At 38.6% G+C, this 18,852-nt stretch overlaps 1 protein-coding gene across 8 annotated transcripts in view; it reads right to left on the bottom strand.

Annotated features, from left to right (window-relative positions):
* Sdccag8 (SHH signaling and ciliogenesis regulator SDCCAG8) overlaps window positions 1-18,852 on the bottom strand; it is a 202,756-nt gene that overhangs the window by 111,565 nt on the left and 72,339 nt on the right. For 5 of the 8 annotated variants that reach the window (XR_004946180.1, XR_004946179.1, XR_004946181.1 and 2 more), the window contains exon 13: window positions 4,485-4,550. The exons of the other annotated variants lie outside the window; for them this stretch is intronic. Coding sequence is in view for 1 of the 5 variants with exons in the window: in XM_036202135.1 (XP_036058028.1) it covers window positions 4,485-4,550 (66 nt within the window). In the remaining 4 variants the exon portion in view is untranslated. The remainder of the gene's footprint in view (window positions 1-4,484; window positions 4,551-18,852) is intronic. 8 annotated transcript variants of the gene reach the window in all.

The following is an 18,852-nucleotide window of genomic DNA, read 5'->3' on the forward strand; positions in this document are numbered from 1 at the left end:
TTCAACCTACAATCAGTGATGACTAGAGCAACCTCCATAGAATGTGGTGAAGACTGAAAGATGAGATCAGGAAAGAATAACCAGGCAGGGGCACATGGCTGGCCCTAAGCATTCCTGATTGAGGGCTGAAGGTTCAGCTCAGAGTGAAGTTCCTGCCTAGGACATGTGACACCCTGTGTTCTAGTCCCAGCACCACCAAGCAACAAAGTAAGTGAATCCAATAAACCTCCCCTCCTCTATAGAAGCACAATCTTGGTATAAACTGAATAAAATTATATCTATTCTCATTTCAAAATACTAAGTTCCTGTTTGTACGATGGCCTGCTTTTGATTATGTGTGCCAACAAAGGAGCTCTCTGGGACAGATAATCAAAACCAACAAATAATCTACCAGCTGGATGGAGGGTCAACACTGAGCTTCCCGAGTCAGGAAAACCTGCCATGGCACCAACTCCAACAGTTAGAAGAGAAATCTCTTGCCAGAAATGCCATGTTCCACTGGCAGAATAACCCTGTGCCTCACCCAACTGGGTCAGGGCTGCTCCTGGCTGCAGATTAGTGGCTCTGGGACGAGAGACTGACGATGGTCATAGGCCAAATGTCCATTCCTCTCAAAGTACACTATTAACCTGATGTCCACAATGCAGCCTGACACAGCCATCTTTCGGCCAGCTGGGTGACAGGAGGGCTACATAGCTTTACACCTCACCAAAAGACATACCTCAAATCATAACCACATGAGCTGGAAGTGTAGCTCACCGGTAAAACACTTGCCTAGCATGTGCACAGCCTGGGACAGTATCCTCAGAAACAAAAGAATAAAATAAAAACAAAAGCATGAATAAAATCACCAGAATGATAAAAAGTAGAAGCTGTTATGAATGGCTGTTTTGAACCTCTGGTTATTTAGGTCATAGGCTAAGGGGAGAATTTACCACCTACTATTCTGCTAAATGGATATAAGTAGTAAAATTACTCCTAATGGTTATTGCTGCACCTAGAGATCAGAGACTTTTTCAAACCTCATTGAGGAATCTTCTTGCAGCAGATGGCAATTACCACAGATACCCACGATCAGTCAATGTGCAAAGAAGAGACTATGCAGTGCTCATTTATATATTAAAATTTTTCTTATTCACACACACACACACACACACACACACACACACACACACACACACGCACATATATTTAGGTTTTTTTGAGAAAGGGTTTCTCTGTGTAGTTTTGGTGCCTGTCCTGGATCTCGCTCTGCAGACCAGGCTGGCCTCAAACTCACAGAGATCTGCCTGGCTCTGCGTCCTGAGTGCTGGGATTAAAGGCGTGCGCCACCACCGCCCAGCAAAACTTTATTTTTATTATTGATTACATTTTCTTATCAAAATGACCACCTAATCTAAGACAAACAGTACTCAATCTTTTGTTATCTTCAATGGCATATTGTCAACTCTTCTAATATTTATCTTCATTTCTTTTATTTTTGGTTGTGAGCCTAGCCTTTAACGGCTGAGTCATCTCTCCAGCCCAGTCTTGAAAAACCAAACCAAAACAAAAAAAGGATTTCTTTTTAGTGTATGAGTATATGCACATATGTATAGATACCATGCAAGTGCCTGATGCTTGCAGAGGTCAGAAGAGAACATTTGATTCCCTAGAACTGGAGTCACATGTGGGTGCTGGGAACTGAACGTGGGTCCTCTGCAGGAGCAGCAAGTGCTCTTAACCATGGAGTCACCTCTATACTGCTTATATCTGTATTTTAAATGACATATTACTATTTCTTGGTTTGTAATATAGGACATTAGCTATCATCTCCTTTGCTAGGGCACATAGAGGCATGTATCTACAGTCCAAGTTTCTTAGGAGCTGAGGCAGGAGGACCACTGGACTTCTTTGACATCCTCCACAACACTCTAAAGATGCAACTCATGCCCTCAGATAAGGTTTAGTTACTAGTCAGTGGTTCACTTACATTATAATGAAAAGTTTTCTCTCTACTGAGACAAACATTTTTTTTAGTTAATTTTCTTCAACAATGTTTTATTATTTGGGAGATTAACAGCCTAGTACTGGTGTATGAGAAGCACTGTTTGCTCGCTTTTGAGCTGGGGTCTTGCTGTTTCAGAGGCTGGCCTCAAACTCCTGGACCCTCCCTGTGTCTATTGCATAAATAGCAGGTGTGTGTATTCACTGATTTCCCATTTAAATAATTACTTTCCTAAGTAAATGGCATTTCTCCACAATTATTTAAAAATTATTGCCAAGTAGTCATACTTTCAAATACTGAAATATCAAAGTATAATTTTTCCTTTACTTCTGACCCCTTTGATCTGTCTTGTGCCAACTCTTTATATGTGGTGGTATTGTGTTCCCCAAAATATTGTGCACCCTAATAAACTTATCTAGGGTCAGAGACAGAACAGCCACAATATTAAACATAGAGGTTAGGCAGTGGTAGCACATGCCTTTAATCCTAGCATTCCAGAGGCGGAAATCTGTCTGGCACTCTGTGAGTTCAAGGCCACATTGAAAATAGCCAGGCATGGTGACACATGCCTTTAATCCCAAGAAGTGAGCTTTTAATCACAGGGAGTGATGGCAAAAACAGAAAGATATATAAGGTGTGAAGACCAGAAACTAGAAGCTTTTGGCTGGTTAAGCTTTTAGGATTTGAGCGGCACAGTTCAGCTGAGATCCATTCTGGATGAGGACTCAAGAGGCTTCCAGTCTGAGGAAACAGGATCAGCTGAGGAAAAGTAAGGTGAGGTAGCTGTGGCTTGTTCTGCTTCTCTGATCTTCCAGCATTCACCCCAATACCTGGCTCTGGATTTGTTTTTATTAATAAGACCTGTTAAGATTCCTGCTACATTTATGCCTTCCCTACGGTACCTTAAAAGTTCCTTGTTGGCCAAACACATTTGTGTTTAATGTGTCTAAATTCAAGGCCAGCCACTGTCTTCAAGCCTACACCATTGTCTTCAAGCCTACACCACTGTCTTCAAGCCTAACTATTGTCTTCAAGCCTACACCAGCCTACACCATTGTCTTCAAGATTGTAATGTTACCACTGAAGAGCCCCTCTACCTTCTAATAATTGCTCTGAAATTGGCTTTTTTCTCTTCCTGGAAACATTTACAATACTCTCTTCCCCATTCATTTTGCAATTTTATAAGTATAATCTCAGAATAGATTTTCATACTTTATGTTCTTGTTTTCAGTGGCCCCTTTCAATCAGGAGGCTTATCTAGGGTTTGGTTTCTAGTTTTGAGACACTGCCTTAAATGGCTATTTTAATCTCTCTCTCTCTCTCTCTTTCTCTCTCTCTCTCTCTCTCTCTCTCTCTCTGTCTCTCTCTCTCTGTCTCTGTCTCTGTCTCTCTCTGTCTCTGTCTCTCTGTCTCTCTCTCTCTCTGCCTGTCTCTCTGTCTCTGTCTCTCTTTTCTTTTCTCCCCAGAGACAGTGTTTCTCTGCTCTGGTTGTCCTAGAACTTGCTTTGTAGATCAGGCTGGCCTCAAACTCACAGAAATTTGCCTCCTGAATGCTGAGATTAAAGGCATGTACCACCATGCCCAGCTATATTTTTAAATATTTTAATGCCAGACATTTTGTATTTTCTAGATTGCCCAGGCACTGATCTCTGGCCCTACCGGACTGGTTATGAAAATTATTTGTATTTTCTAACCAGAGTCTAACATCTGGAATTACTTCTTTTTCCAAGCTCTCTATTAAATTTAAGGATATAATATATTTTTCACACCCATCAATTATTTCCTGCATTCCCTTATTCTTGTACATAATATCCATTTTTATTTTTTCAGGTGAAATATCTTATTAGAACGTACAATATTTAAAAAGTTCTCTTCAGTTTATCATGTACATCACCTTGGTTTCATCCAGGTTTGTTAAAGGGTGCTTTTAACCGACTGGGAAATCTAGAACAGAAAAGAGGTTCATCTGGGGTCCTGGTTGCAGAGGGTGGGAATTCACACTGGCAGCTGTGTGGACAGGGAAGTGCAGGCACACAGAGAACAGGAAGGGCAGGCAGCTGGCCTCTGTATGACTTCTCTCCTGCATAACAAGTCCAGTGCATGAGAGCAAGAGCTCATGTGGAGAGACACTAACCCTATCATGGGGCAAAGCCTCCAGACCCAAGCACCTCCCAACACTGCCACATAGACAATTAAGACTTTACAACAAAAGCTCTTGGGGGACAGATTTAAGGCACAGCCAGCTTCCTTTGTTTTTTTTTTCTTTCTTTCTATTTGTCTATTTTAGATCCTCTGTCATATTATAGGCAGTGAATGAAAGTACAGATGTAATAAGTTTTAGATAAATGTTATCGTGTACTGTTCAGCAAACATTTACTCCTAATTCCCTCTCCCCGGACAGAAGGATGTACTAGTTTCCCCAACATCTCTGGACTTGGCGATGTGATTTCACTTAGCTAATGGTATTATAATGCAAGCAGACATGATTTGGTTTTACCTTCATGCTGTGGTGATTCTTCATGAGGAAAACATTATCTGGTGCTGCTTCTGTTGCCCTGTCAGTCTGAACCACAGAAAGAGAACACAGGGAGAGAGGTAAAACCCAAACTGTGGCTAGACAGACCCTGACCTGTGTTCTGAAGCAGACGCCCAATGCTGTCCTGGTTAGCCAAACCTCTGCAGCCTAGCACTTAGGACCATGAGTACTTGTGATCACTGCTGTAAGCCACTGAGCATGGTCAAGAAAAAAATCCCCAACTTTAAAGGAATAAGGACTGTTACACTATATGTTATTTTGGAATTTCATTTGAACTTTGAAATTACTACATGAAACACATAAGGCAGGAATCCCTCCCTGTACAGAGAAGAAACTGAGGATCAAAAACGCAGTATGAATGTTAAGAAGTATGCCAAGGCTTTCAACCAGAAGTTCTCAACCTTCCTATGCTGTGGCCCTTACTACAGTTCCTCATGTTGTGGCGATCCACAACCACAAAATTATTTTCATTGCTACTGTTCTAAATTGTAATGTAACTATGTGATATGCAGGATCTCTGATATGCGACCCCTGTAATAGGGTCATTAGACCCCAAGAGGGTGTGAGATCCACAGGGTGAGATCTGCTGCGTTAAGCCAAATGTGACTCATTTCCTCCACATACCATACCACAAACTCTACAGTCACTTTCAAAACATTTCTACGAAGATCAATAAAAATCAATTTGGTATCCATTTATAAATACACACCCAGCATTTTACAAACATGTATAGTTTAACAGGTATCTCATCAAGGAGGCTCAATCTTCACAATGTGAGATGTATGTTTATATTTTCTATTTCTTATTCTTATCCTCTTTAAAGAATTTCTGTTGTCAATTTATAAAATTAGCTTCACAGTCCTGTAACTTGAAAAATGATGATGTACTATCGATACATTTTAAATTACATAGATTAAGAACCAAATAGAGAGTTTCATTCAAAGCATTTCTGTTGTATACTTCTCCCAAATTTCTAAGAAAAAAATACAGAGAAATGAATGCAAAAACTGTTTAAAAATTTGTTTATCACCTTAAACCCAAAGGATACCTTTGCCTGGATAGAAAACTAAGTACACAGAAATTATAATATCTACCAGAATTTATTTAACCCCGCTACCAAATATTATTGACTTAAAAATTATTTCACCGCAAGGTGTGCTAGCACATACTTGTAATCCTGGCATTTAGGAGGCTGAGAAGGGAAGATATTGATAAGTCAGGGGCCTAACATGCTTATAAGATGGATTCAAGGCCAGCCAGGATTACAGAGACCCTGACTCAAAAAATTAATAAGTTGTTTTGCCATCTTTAATATAGGGTGACTGACTTGTATTAGAGAAGGTGAGAATGGGGATAAAAAGAACTAAAGTGTAGAAGAGTAAGGAGACTAGAATTTAGAAGGAAGAGCCCATGGTTTTGAAGCTGACATAATTTGATAATGCTAAATTGTCATTCAGAAACCAGTGGTCAAATTAATACAACACATATTAAAAGTAAAGCAGTGCATGACACTGGACATGAAAGCAGACAGTCTGTCACAGAAATGGTTTCTATTCGGCACTGTGTGGACAAGGACCTACTCACTAGCTTTTATCAACCTGGAAGCCAATGTCTAAAGGCATCTAAAGCTCTGGGGAGAAAACGCAGGACACGATGATCCCTTGTGTGCAGTAACCATGCTGTAGGTTGCAGGGGTCACAGCCATCAGCCTAGACGGAGAGGCACAAAGTGTCTTCACTGTCACAGAAGGTTCTAGCAACAGCACCAGAGTCAAGCAGGGACCTCCTGAGAAAGCAGGAGTCTATGTAATAACTGGGTAAGTGATCCCTGAGTCATTTTAGAAAGGACTGACTCCTAATGGTGCCTTTCATTGCAGCAGCTCCAGAAGGTTTGCGGAGCCCATTCGAAGGGTCCTCTCAGAGCTACTGTTGGTGGTGGCATGTAACACTGGTTCATATGTTTTTATTGTGGGCCTGAGAACAACACTGATACCATATGTTCCAGGCACTGGCTTAGCATTCTGTATTTTAAAATCTCGTTTTGTGTTCATGACAACCTTGTACAAAAACAAAGCATTCTATTACTGTTTCACAAGTGAGAAAGCTGAAGCTCACAGATGTCAATAACTTATAGATTAGATAGTGCAAAGCTAGAAGGAAAACTGGGTTAGGCTGAGTTCAAATCTCAATCTTTCTATCATACCATACTGCCTCTCTACACATGCCTAGACACGGCATAAAATAAAAATCTCACAGTCCATAATTTGGCCCAGGTAGAAGATACAAACAACAGGGTTGCTGGAGAAGAAAAAACTCAGATGGCCTGAATGAAATACCATGATTACCATTCATCATACAAAAAAAGCCATGGCCTCAGTTCCCTCTGAAGAAGTATTTTCATGCCAGTATGAGCCAGTGTACACTGACATTTTATTAGCCTCCAGATCAAACACATGTATTTCTGGGAAACATCTGTTTTTCTAGTTACTTCTAATCAGTTTCTACAGTAAGCAAATATTCCTTAAAGAATTATTTTTAAAAATGTCTTTCTCTCTCTCTCTCTCTCTCTCTCTCTCTCTCTCTCTCTCTCCATATATATATATATATATATATATATATATATATATATATATATATATATATATATATATATATATATGTAGCTCTCAGGTAAAACCTGCACACAAAACAGATGAACTGGGGCTAAGATAGACATTGAGATGGAAGAGATTCAACCACACTATAACAATGCAGCAGATTTTTGGTAAGCCAGACTTACACCCACTGTTCTGTCCTGCCAGTAGACTCGGCAGAGATAAGAAAGCCTGCAGCCCTTCAGTCCCTCTGCATGAGAGCTGAGCCTGCTGGACTGGCTAATAAAGGCTTACACATGCTGCAAGGACTGGCAGGGCTGCTGTCCAGCTTCGGGAACGTCAGTCTGGTTTATTGTAGACAAAGTATCAGGCCGTTCATAAGCTCTACATTTTTTTCTTTAAAGTGCATTGTGGTTTTGTCCCTAATTCTATCACACCATTTTATTGTCCTAAAAGAGTTCAAATATAAGTCTTCAGGTATGGTATACTTTCAGATTCACAATGCAACCACCATGGACAGAGAGATGTTGAATACACCCATTGTTAGAAATATAAAGGAACATTAAGATAACCTAAATGAAGTAAATTATCAAATAAGATGTGATTATTGAAAAGTTAGAAAACAAAAAAGAAGAAATATTTTTTTCAATGATGCATGGCAAAGAGTAATTAAGGTATCATGAGAATGACTAAAACCAACCAGTATCACAAATAGATATAACGATGACCCAAAAGTACAGACTAAAAGAGGTACATTACATAAGATAATTCTGAAGGGTAAAGAGATGATTCAACTGTGAAAAGTTAAGTCTCCCAACTGAAAGCACTGGACAATGGCGAAGCAAGTGGAAAATTCACAAATAATGACAGAATCAAGACTCTTTATGTCCTGGTTGTTGAGGACACCATTTGTCATGTGGAGTTTTGCTTGGTTTTACAGAATCAGGTGTGAGTTCTCTTCCTACTGTGGGAAGTTCATTCAGATCACTGTTGGTTGTACATATCTTGCCAGAACAGTCATTACTGTAGTTTGCAAGATTTGCAGCTAGGTAGGGTCATTGATAAAATGTGCTTAGCACCTTCTAACATTGTGAGAGTTAGCTACCAAGGAAGAGGCATCCAGGTCAACACCAGCTTGATTCCTCCTTGTCCTGTGACAAAAGCATGTAGAGTGTTCGGCAAAGTGCCCTAATCTCAAGTTCTGGCAGGCAACCAAGAGCAATATAACACCTTGTTATTGTTTGGGGTGTCTCTTAGAAACCCCTGGCCAACAACTCTAAAGTAGCTATCCTATAACTAGCACCAGATTTTTTGGTAGTCTATGGATTTGGGGGGGGGGAGTAATGTGCCCCATGTGAGAGGTCATGGTCTCTAGAGAACCTACTAGTACTACCATTTTGCTAAATTGATTGGTATCTAATTGCCATTTAAACACATCCTTATTTACAGAGACCAGTGTGTCTCTCGTCCTCATTAAAGAGGCTTCTTTTTGCAGTAGATGGAGGCTATCACAGTCAGTCACAAATGGTCAAAGTACAGAGAATATGTGATTAAGGAATGTTCAGCCTCAAATGAGACATGTGCAAAACAACTCCAATACTCAAGTCTTAAGGAGCATCCAGGAAGAAGCAGCAGAAAGGATGTGAGAGCCAGAGGACTGGGTGGATTGCTGTGAAGAAGCATCTTCTGGACATGCAAGGATACTGAACTCATGAAGTCTCAACAGCTATGGTTTCTGAACAAGACCTGCCCAAGACCCTAGTGGTCAGCATCCCAGAGTGGATGGGAGAAAGGGCTCACAAGGCCCCAACCCTAGCTGAGAGCTGAGGAAAGGGGAATCAGTTCTGTTCAGGGATGAGCTCCTTAATAGGTTGCACATGCCTAAGTGATCAGCCCTATTATACTCATGTACATATAGGAAACACTAACAGGGCTTGGTAGAATTTTTATGTAATAATAATTATGTTATTATAATACTATTATAGAAGAGGAGGAAATGAATTTAATACAGGAATATGAGGAACACTGGAGGGGAGGAGAGGTGAATATGATCAAAATGAAATGTACTTACTTGTGTATGAGAAAATGTGGAGATTTAAAATTCTTAGAGTCAGTTTTTCATTGTTTGAATATCAGAAAGTGCTTTGAAAGATGAATTATAAAAAGACAGCTATCACTCACAATGGTGGTAGGAACCTACCACTTCAGAAGAACGCCTGTCCACAACCTTCCCAGGCTGTATCACTCGTTTTCTGTATGGAGGGAGAATCCCCAGTGTCTGCCCTGGAGTTTAGTGCCGATGCCTCGTAATGATGCGACCTCCTAGAAAGTGACCATTTCATTCTTACAGTCGTTTGCTTTGTTCAGAGGCTCAGAGAATTTGTAACACCGAAACCATCTATTTGCATTTCAATGAGCTACAGCAAGACAGAAATGAGAGAAGCATGCTTCACTTTGACCACAACTTAGCCTGATAAGTGAGTGAGGACTACTGTAGACATGAGTCTGCTGAGGCGGTAGGTCCACAGCATATGTACACCTCCCATTCTATGAGCATCCCACAATACTCAATGTGACCTCATCAAAAAAAGGCCCAATTGTCACATGAAAGCATCTCCATTCACAAACTGACCTCTTTATCTCTGTATGAATAAAGAGCAATCTATCCCAAAAATGGTAGAAAAACTATATAAAATTTTGAGAAATAGTGTGTTGCTTAGTTTTTTTGGGGGGGAGGGGAAGAGGGAAGGTTGGGATAACTAATTTGACACACACTGAAGACAGCTGTAAAGAAAGAACCCCATTTAAGAAAATCCCCCCACAGACTTTGTACAGGCCAATTTAATTAATGACTGATGTAGGAGGCCCTGGGTTGTGTAAGAAAGCCAGTTGAGCAAGCAAGCCATGGGGAGTGAGCCAGAATGGATAACCATTCCTCCATGGAATCCACTTCATTTCCTGCCTCCAGATTCTTTTTTTTTCTTTTTTTTTGGAAATAATTTTTTTCTTTATTATTATGTGTTTTAAATTTTATTATACATCAGCCATGGGTTCCCCTGTCCTCCCCCCTCCCGCCTCCACCCCCACCTTTCCCCCAGCCCCTCCCCTCCTTCCCATGTCCTCCAGGATCAAGGCACCCCTGGGGATTCATTTAATCCTGGTGGATTCAGTACAGGCAGGTCCAGTCACCTCCTTCCAGACTGAGCAAAGTGTCCCTGTGTAAGCCCAAGGTTCCAAACAGCCAGCTCATGCACTAAGGACAGATCCTGGTCCCACAGCCTGGGAGCCTCCCAAACAGTTCAAGCTATTCAATTGTCTCACTTATCCAGAGGGCCTGATCCAGCTGGGGGCTCCATAGCTTTTGGCTCATAATTCATGTGGTTCCATTCAACTGGCTATTTGTCCCTGTGCTTTTTGCAATCTTGGATTCAACAGTTCATGCTCTTGCAGACCCTCCTCTTTCTCGACAGTTGGACACCTGGAGCCTTGAGTTTCTGCCCTAACTTCCCCCTCAGAATGGACGAGAAACTATAAGCTGAAATAAACCCTTTCCTCTCCAAGTTACTTTTGGTCATGATGTTTTAGTATAGCAGTAAAAAGCAATGTTTGCAGTTTAAGACAAAAATGTGGCATCACACACACAAATAAATATGTGCAAATCTATCCAGACTACTAAATAAGGAGCAACTTAGAAGATTTTTCAAGACTAAGTTTGAGCAATAAGATTTGCCCTTCCTGAAACGACACTCACTATAATATAACACGTAGAGTTGGTTTTAGCAGAAGGCTATATTTCAATAGCCCATCTTGGCAGGTTGGAAGGGTAATACTTGACTATGTCAAGTGGGAATAAATTTTTCCTCCTGTCATTTGTGAAGATCTTGGAATTTACCACCACAAATACCCAGGGGCTGCTGGAAGTGCCAAGATAACTGTTTCCTGAACTCCCAGCCCGGCTGAGTCCTCAGTGACACCTGACGCTTTAACACCTACTAAGTTTAATGTTTCAGCAATAAAAGTGCTGTAGGCTGGAGCCATGCCACCCAGGGCAGTATTTCTGTTTTGTTTTGTTCATGGCTTTATCATAAGATCTCTGTTCATGAAATTAATAAACTCAAAACACTCTAGGTCTTTGGCAGTTCCTTATTTTACATAGTGTTCTAGCTCACATACAATGTACTGAGACATTGGCTATCATAGTCTTACAGGGTTGTCTGTGAGCAAATATAGATTAAAAAGAGTAGTGTATGTTTTCATTTGTTTGCTTTGTGCTTATAAAGAGAATCTCCATGTTAGAACACTTAAAATAACAGGGCTCAAAACAGGAAATAGATGGGCTCCTTATTTTCTACAAAGAATTTGTTACCAATATATTCAACATTCCAATTTAATAGAAAGAGAAATCATTTCCATTTAAAATGCTAACATATAAAATTAAATTTATAAGCATGTTTTACACATAATATCTAAATATATACATATATTTAAAATATATGTATATTGTAAATTACAATACATTACATATGCATGTATATAATAATTCAAATTGACTTTATGCTTATTAATGAAATAACACCTGAAATGTTAGTGGTTTTTTTCATGGTTGGGTTTTTTTTTCTTTTTTGTTTTTTTTTGAGACAGGATTTCACAAAATGTTAGTTTTTTAAAATGATCCAAAAAGAAAGCCTGGCATGGTGGTTTATAATTATAGTCTGGGAGATGAAGGCAGGAGCCAGGCTATGTAGTAAGTTCAAGGCCAACCTGGGCTACATGAAATCTTATTGTAAGGACTGAAAAACAAAATTTAAAAAAAAAAAAAAAAGAAAGAAAAAAAGAACTAAGAAGATGTTGTGACCTCATTTTGTTCCTCTATAAGGTCACAATCCCTGGGCAGAAAAACAAGATTGGCTGAGAGTAGCCAATGCAAAGGAGTCATGGACTTGTGTTTTTAGACAAATTAACACAATTTTTAGGTGGCTGACAGGATGGCTAGGTGAACCAAGTTAAACCATAGGACCCATATAAAAACGTAGGAGAAACCTGACTCCACAATGTTGCCCTCAAACTTCCAAATGCACACATGCCCAAATACACACACCATACACACACACACACACACACACACACACACACACACACACACACAGAGAGAGAGAGAGAGAGAGAGAGAGAGAGAGAGAGAGAGAGAGAGAGAGAACAGTAACAATCAGTGCATAAATAATGAAACAGCCACTTTAATTTGACTGCATATTTTTTAAAAAGTCACACTAAACTGACCTAGTCCTTTCTGAAAGCATTTCAAAAGCATGTCGGATCTAATAATAACTATGATGGAAGAGAAGAAAATAAGTCTCAGGTTGTTTCTTTGAAAATGATCTGGAATAAAAATAGGAAGTTCTAACAGAGACTTAACTTGCAGAGGAATTCTCAGTCCTAATGGGACATACACATCACTCTCCTCTTGCCAAGTCTCTGGGATCTACATGGACGAGGAGGTGGAAAGACTGTAAGAGCCAGAGGTGGTCCATAACACCACGGAAACAGTAGTTTCCAGACACAACAGGGCACACGCACATTGATCTCACAGTGATTATGATAGCATATACAAAACCATTACATGCTCAAGCTAGACAAAATCCCAGCACAGAGGGGCATAAAACCTACTGCCAGCTGAGGAGCTAAAGGGAATTTTTATTAACGATGTGACCACACACCAGAATGGGTCCCATTCCCAAGACTAGCTGGGCAACACAAATTGGACTTGATGGGGAAATAAGAAGAAATCTTAAAGTTGGGTGAGGATGGGTACAAGGGCAAAGATGGTAGTAACGGGAGAAGTTGAAGGCAGTGACTGTGTTCAAAGTATGTTGTATGAGAATCTCAGAGAATTAAGACATATGCTGTTCCAAAACTGGGGATTTCTCTTTTCTGGAGAGATAACCCATATAGAAGAATGGGCTTTCCATAGGTCAAGACATTGTTTTACATGACTTCCACTTTTATTGATTAAAAACAATCTACTAAGTACAAATGCTATAAAGAAAATACATTACTAGTGAAAAACCATCTACAACTGTGGCTAGAACACTTGCTTTGCATGTGCACAGTCCTGGGTCTTGCAAAGCAGAAAGTAGAAGGAAAGAGAAAAGCAGAGAAAAATAGAGGAGGAAAGAGGATGGATGTGAGGAAGAAAGTCAATCTAAACAGGAAGGCACACCAGCGAGTAGGAAGAAGAGCTGCTTCAATTGCTGACTTGAATCAGCATTTGAGCATAATTATCACCAATTGAGAAAAATCATATAAAACAAAGATAAAATACAAAAATTTTAGCTTGGGAAAGCAAACTATGAATTTATTTTTTTTAGATAATTCCTTCCCTTAAAGAAAAAATAATTCATGCTTCTGGAGACATGGGTCAGCAGTTTTTTTGAGTGCATACTACTCATACAGAGGACCAGAGTTCAGTTCTCAGCACCCATGTCTAGAGGCTCACAACCACCCATAACTTCAGCTCCAAAGCATTTGATGCTTTCTTCTGGCCTCCACAGGTCCCTACCCTCATGGGGCAGACACATAGACAGACATGCAAATACATGAAATAAATCTTTTAAAAATTCCTTAATTTTTCAGTTCAGTATAGCAAATGTTTATGAATATATAGTATACATGTCTATTATGCCTCACACTATATACATATTTATGTATAATTTAGATATCAGATATCCAATTATATAGCTATGCACACATGCATAAGCACTATCCATGTAAAACATGCAGTGTATCTCAGTCTTCTGTCCTTTACAATTACTGAAACAAATTGTTTATCATTTTGATGAAAAGGCAAATTCACTGATACATATAATTTATATAATTTCTCCTTCAAATTTACAACCACTAAGGAATAGTAAATAAGAGAAATCATTACAATATTCTTGTTTAGTTCTCAGAAAATTTATAGGAAGAAGTGTCTCATAAATAATAAAATTAAAGCCACCGGATTCATAATACATTAAATCCAACCATCAATTTCACTGTATCACTCTACTTTGGATTACTTTATGCCTCTGTCTACACTATTAATACTTTCCAACAGAGTAATTCAGTTGACAATATGTTGAAAGTGAGCATTAAAATAACTTGGTTTTCGTTGCCCATTACTAACTAATGCTACTATTCCAGCATCCACAAGAATAGGAATCTGACTAAATACAGAAAACAAGGTAAATAAGAAAGCCACACTGAAGCAGTGTTCATAGTGTGATGGTGTTTCCAGGTAACACTAAGCTGCTCTTACTGCCTATTAAAATAATACATTTCAGCTGAAAATATTCTGCCCATAAAATTATATCTGAGTTTCTTATAGGAAAACTTGCTCTGTAAATTTAAACATATAAAATGTATTATTTTTTCCAGTTTTGAAAATAGCTTTATTATGAGCTATATTTTTAATGCTTTCAGATTTTTTTTACGATAGCATTAAAAATAATTGAGAAGTATTACACATAATTATAAATCAAATAGTTTATTTAAAAGTTTGTTCAAAATTTGAAATACTTTAAATGGCTATATGTCTAGTGGTCATTCAGTAGTGGAATCTTAATATTTAAATGTAGTATTTTCATAATCATAAGTATTGATAAAACATTAAAATACATTTTTAAATACCAAACAAACTTGGTGTAGGTATAAAATCTGTAAGTATTAAAACAACAATTTCCCAAGAAAACTGTACAATTAGTTAAGTTATGACATCAGCTATTAAAAATTACTCTTTAAAGAATTAGTTCCTTTATATGTAAGCAGAAAAACAGACCATCTGGCAAAACTATATCCCTACAATGCAATTTTCATTATTTTTCTGCTACCATAAATTAATTCTTACATGCGATGTTACTTTTGCAGTTGTCTGGAAAACAGTCCGTGAAATATTCCCATTTCTAAAGTGTATATACCGAAATCTCTTGAGTTACTTGATGCCCTATGTGTATTTTTAAGGTCATATGACTGAAATACTGTGCTGGTGACATGTTTTGGAAAGTGTGCTCCTACCCTACAGGTTTCATTTGTTTGTTTAATAAAGATGCAGGTATTTAGAAACAAATTGTAGGACTGCAAACAGAACCAGAAAGGGGGAGCACAGCTACCGAAGGATGGCATTCCTCAATCATCACCTGAACTCATCCCAACTCTTCACAGCTCAAAACCTACTCAGTCAAGTCCATTCTACTGGACGGAAATGCAGGCTCCCGATTCTGCTATTACGTGCTTCCTACAAATGTGGAATAATGCCAAATCATAATGCTAACTAGTCACACACACACAAACAAGCTTCAACAGGCAATAATTAATTTTTAAAAGTAACAAAAACCACATCATTTGTTTCTCAACAAGAACTTTTTCTTCTTCTGTTTATGCTCTTAGCTAAATTTATCTGACTTAATGTACAACTCTGACTCATTTAGCTTCTAAATAACCTTTTCCAGACAATGCACAGTCTATCTTCATTTAAAAATACATTTTCTTGGGCTTAGATTTTAACAAATTCACTATTTAGTACAAGTATGAAACCATCCTCCCCAAACAAAGAAACCTTCAGCAGTTTACCCACTCAAGATCTCTTAGCCTCTGACTTCAAAAGGATGATTTATTTTATAGAAAACAATATTTAACTTTTTCTCTAATCAACTTCAGCAAGGACAAACGGAAACGCTCTCCATGTAGTCTGGGTGACAGGAGCACAGTGTGAGGCCTCCTCACTATAACACAGCTCTCTCAAATGTCACCCCCTAGTTGCTTTTGGTTTTGGGTGCCCTGGTTACAGGAACATCAGTCTCAACCATGGCTCCAAGCCCTGAAGAGAGCAGAGGAGAAGACAAGCATTGAGTCGCACTGAAGCAACCAAGCCCACAGGCTGCCACCTGAATGCTTTTGGAAGGTTCAAAAACCCTGACCACCTGGACAGCAGACCTGTGTCCAACTTACCTCGTAGCCGCACTCTGCTGTGCACCAAACCACATGGGCCTTCCTTCACTGGAAAACTGGGCAATTTCATCTTATTTTGTTGGAAGGTTTTCACCAAAACTAATGAGATGTTCTTACGTGACGAGGAAACAGCAAATTTTTAACAACAAACAGTTTATTTATAGAGACACAAATGATTGGAGAAAAAAATCCTTCTGTACTGAGACATGGTGAACGTGATCTCACCTTATGGGGAGTTTTTAGAAAAATTGACTTTAGCTGTGGGTTATAAAAATATTTCTGTAAAATTCCATTTGGAGAACTTACGAATTTACTGTACTTGGCTTTAACTTGAAAAAAAAAAAGTAACCCATTTTTTCTAGCTAATTTTAACCAGCAGCCCTAAATGTGAAGTATATGATTTTATTAATGAGTATTCTGAGTGAAGTTCTTTCAAGTTCAGCAAAGTATACAGGCATGAATGTATCCAGTCAGTTTGGGGACCATGCATCCAGTCATGAGTCCTAGATACACATGCGGCTCTTCATGGCTAGAAAACACTTTCATTTACATGACTGAGCTAAAAAACCAACACTGTTTCCTTTACTTCATACTAATTAGGAAGAATAAAATAGGCATAGAACAGAGAGCCTGAGGTAGTGATCAGGGTGGAGTGCTTTTTCATGAAGGGAGGCTAAACAGAACGAACAGACCTCCAAGAGAATGACCTTCTTTGGTCTGGATTTCCAGTTTAGCCCATGCATCTATATACTATTTATAGGAAAAATTAGAATGTCACACAAGTCTACTTCAACTTTCTTTCTCCTCTGGTAAATTCTCAACACATATTTATATCTTCCCAATTCTAGAACAATTCGTATATTTAAATTACATGTGTATGTTTGGATATGTGCAGGTGAGGTGTTGGTGAGTGCAGGTGCCTGTGGGAACCAGAGAAGGCACCAGATATCCAATGCTAGAGTTAGAGGAGGTGTGGGCATTCAATGTGGGTGCTGGGAACCAAGCTCAGGTCTTCTGTATAAGCAGTACTTGCTCTCAGTAGTGGAACCATCTTTCCAGTCCCACAATTCATACTTATTAAGGCACTTCCTTAGGCATCTCTGCCCAATTTCTTCACTATTTGCCATCAACATAACCTTTTTCACAGATCAATGGTACCTGAGTATACTACATGATGGGCAGGAAAAGAAAAGAGGAAATGTGGAAACTATTGTTTTCTTATGCACATTCATGTTTGTCAGAGATGAGGCAGCTGTCAGCACCATGCAGTTTTTGTTACCCTGGCTCTGTAGTAGAGCTTGAGATCATATATTGCAATACTCCAGCACCGTTCTTCCTGCTCAGATTGTTTTAGTTATTTGGGGTCTTTAGTGTCCAGTATGTAAATTTCAGGATTTTTTCTATTAATAATTCTGTGAAAAGTGTAGAATTCTAATGAGAATTTAATTGAATCTGCAAATCACTTTAGGTAATATAGTCATCTTCACACAATATTAATTCTGCCAATCTTTTTAAAAATAATTTATTTCAATCATGTGTATGTGTGTCTATGTGAGTGTATGTCATGCATGTTTGGGTGCACAAGCAGGCCTGAGGCATGAGATCTTCTGGAGCTGGAGTTACAGGTGGTTGTGAGCCTCCCAGTGTGTGGGTGGTAGGAATTGAACTCAGGTTCTCTGAAAGAGCAATATATACCCTTAACTGCTGAGGCAGTCCCTGTGAGAGCTTGAGTAGGGAAGGATTTTCCATTCTCTAGTGTTTTCTTCAATAGCTTAAATTTTGTAAAATATTTTTATTGTAGACATCTTCTACTTATTTGATCAATCTTATTCATATACATATACATGTGTATATATGCATATGTATATATACAGTATATATATATATACTTTATATACAAATAAATACACACACATACACACAGCATATATATATCCTATAAATGAGAATTTTTTTCTACTGGTTTCTTTCTTGGCAAGCTTATTATGGGTATAAAAAAGCTACCGATTTTCCAATATTGGTTTTGCATTCTGTTACCATGCTTAAAGTATTTAGCATGTCAAAATTTTTCTGATGGACTCTTAGATAAAACCATGTTGTCTACAAATAAGGATGCTTTGACTTTTTCCTCTCCTACATTTATCCCTTTTGCTTCTCTCTTCTATTGCTCCAGCTACCAAGACTTTGAACATCATATTGAGTAAGAGTGAACAGAGTGGGCATTGTTGTCTTATTCATCATTTTAGAAGAAATGCTCTCAGTTTTTCTCCATTTAGAATAGTGTAGGCATATACATTTGTCATGCATAGCCTTTATTATGTTGAAGTATATTTTTTCTACACTTAGTTTCTTAAGGACTTTTATCATGAGCATGCATTGAACTCTGTTAAAGACATTTCCTGAATCTAGTGAGATGATCATATGGTATCTGTTCTTAAGTCTATGTTGGGGTCTCTTTAACAAATGATGCTGGAAAAACTGAATATCCACATGTAAATGAATGAAGCTAGATCCATATATCTCACACAGTATAAAGATAAGTTCAAAATAGATAAAAGAGCATAATGCAAGGTGTGAAACTCTGAAATGGTTGGAAGAAAACACAGGTGATATATTTTAAGACAGGAAGGACTCTAACAGAACATAAAATAATACTAGGAATTGACAAGGGCATTGCATAAAATTGAAAGTCTTCTAAACAGCAAAGGAATCCATCAGCTGGGTGAAGAGGGAGGCTCCAAGTGGGAGAAAATC

This window comes from Onychomys torridus, chromosome 11, assembly GCF_903995425.1.
Source record: "Onychomys torridus chromosome 11, mOncTor1.1, whole genome shotgun sequence".
Classification (NCBI taxonomy): Eukaryota; Metazoa; Chordata; class Mammalia; order Rodentia; family Cricetidae; genus Onychomys; species Onychomys torridus.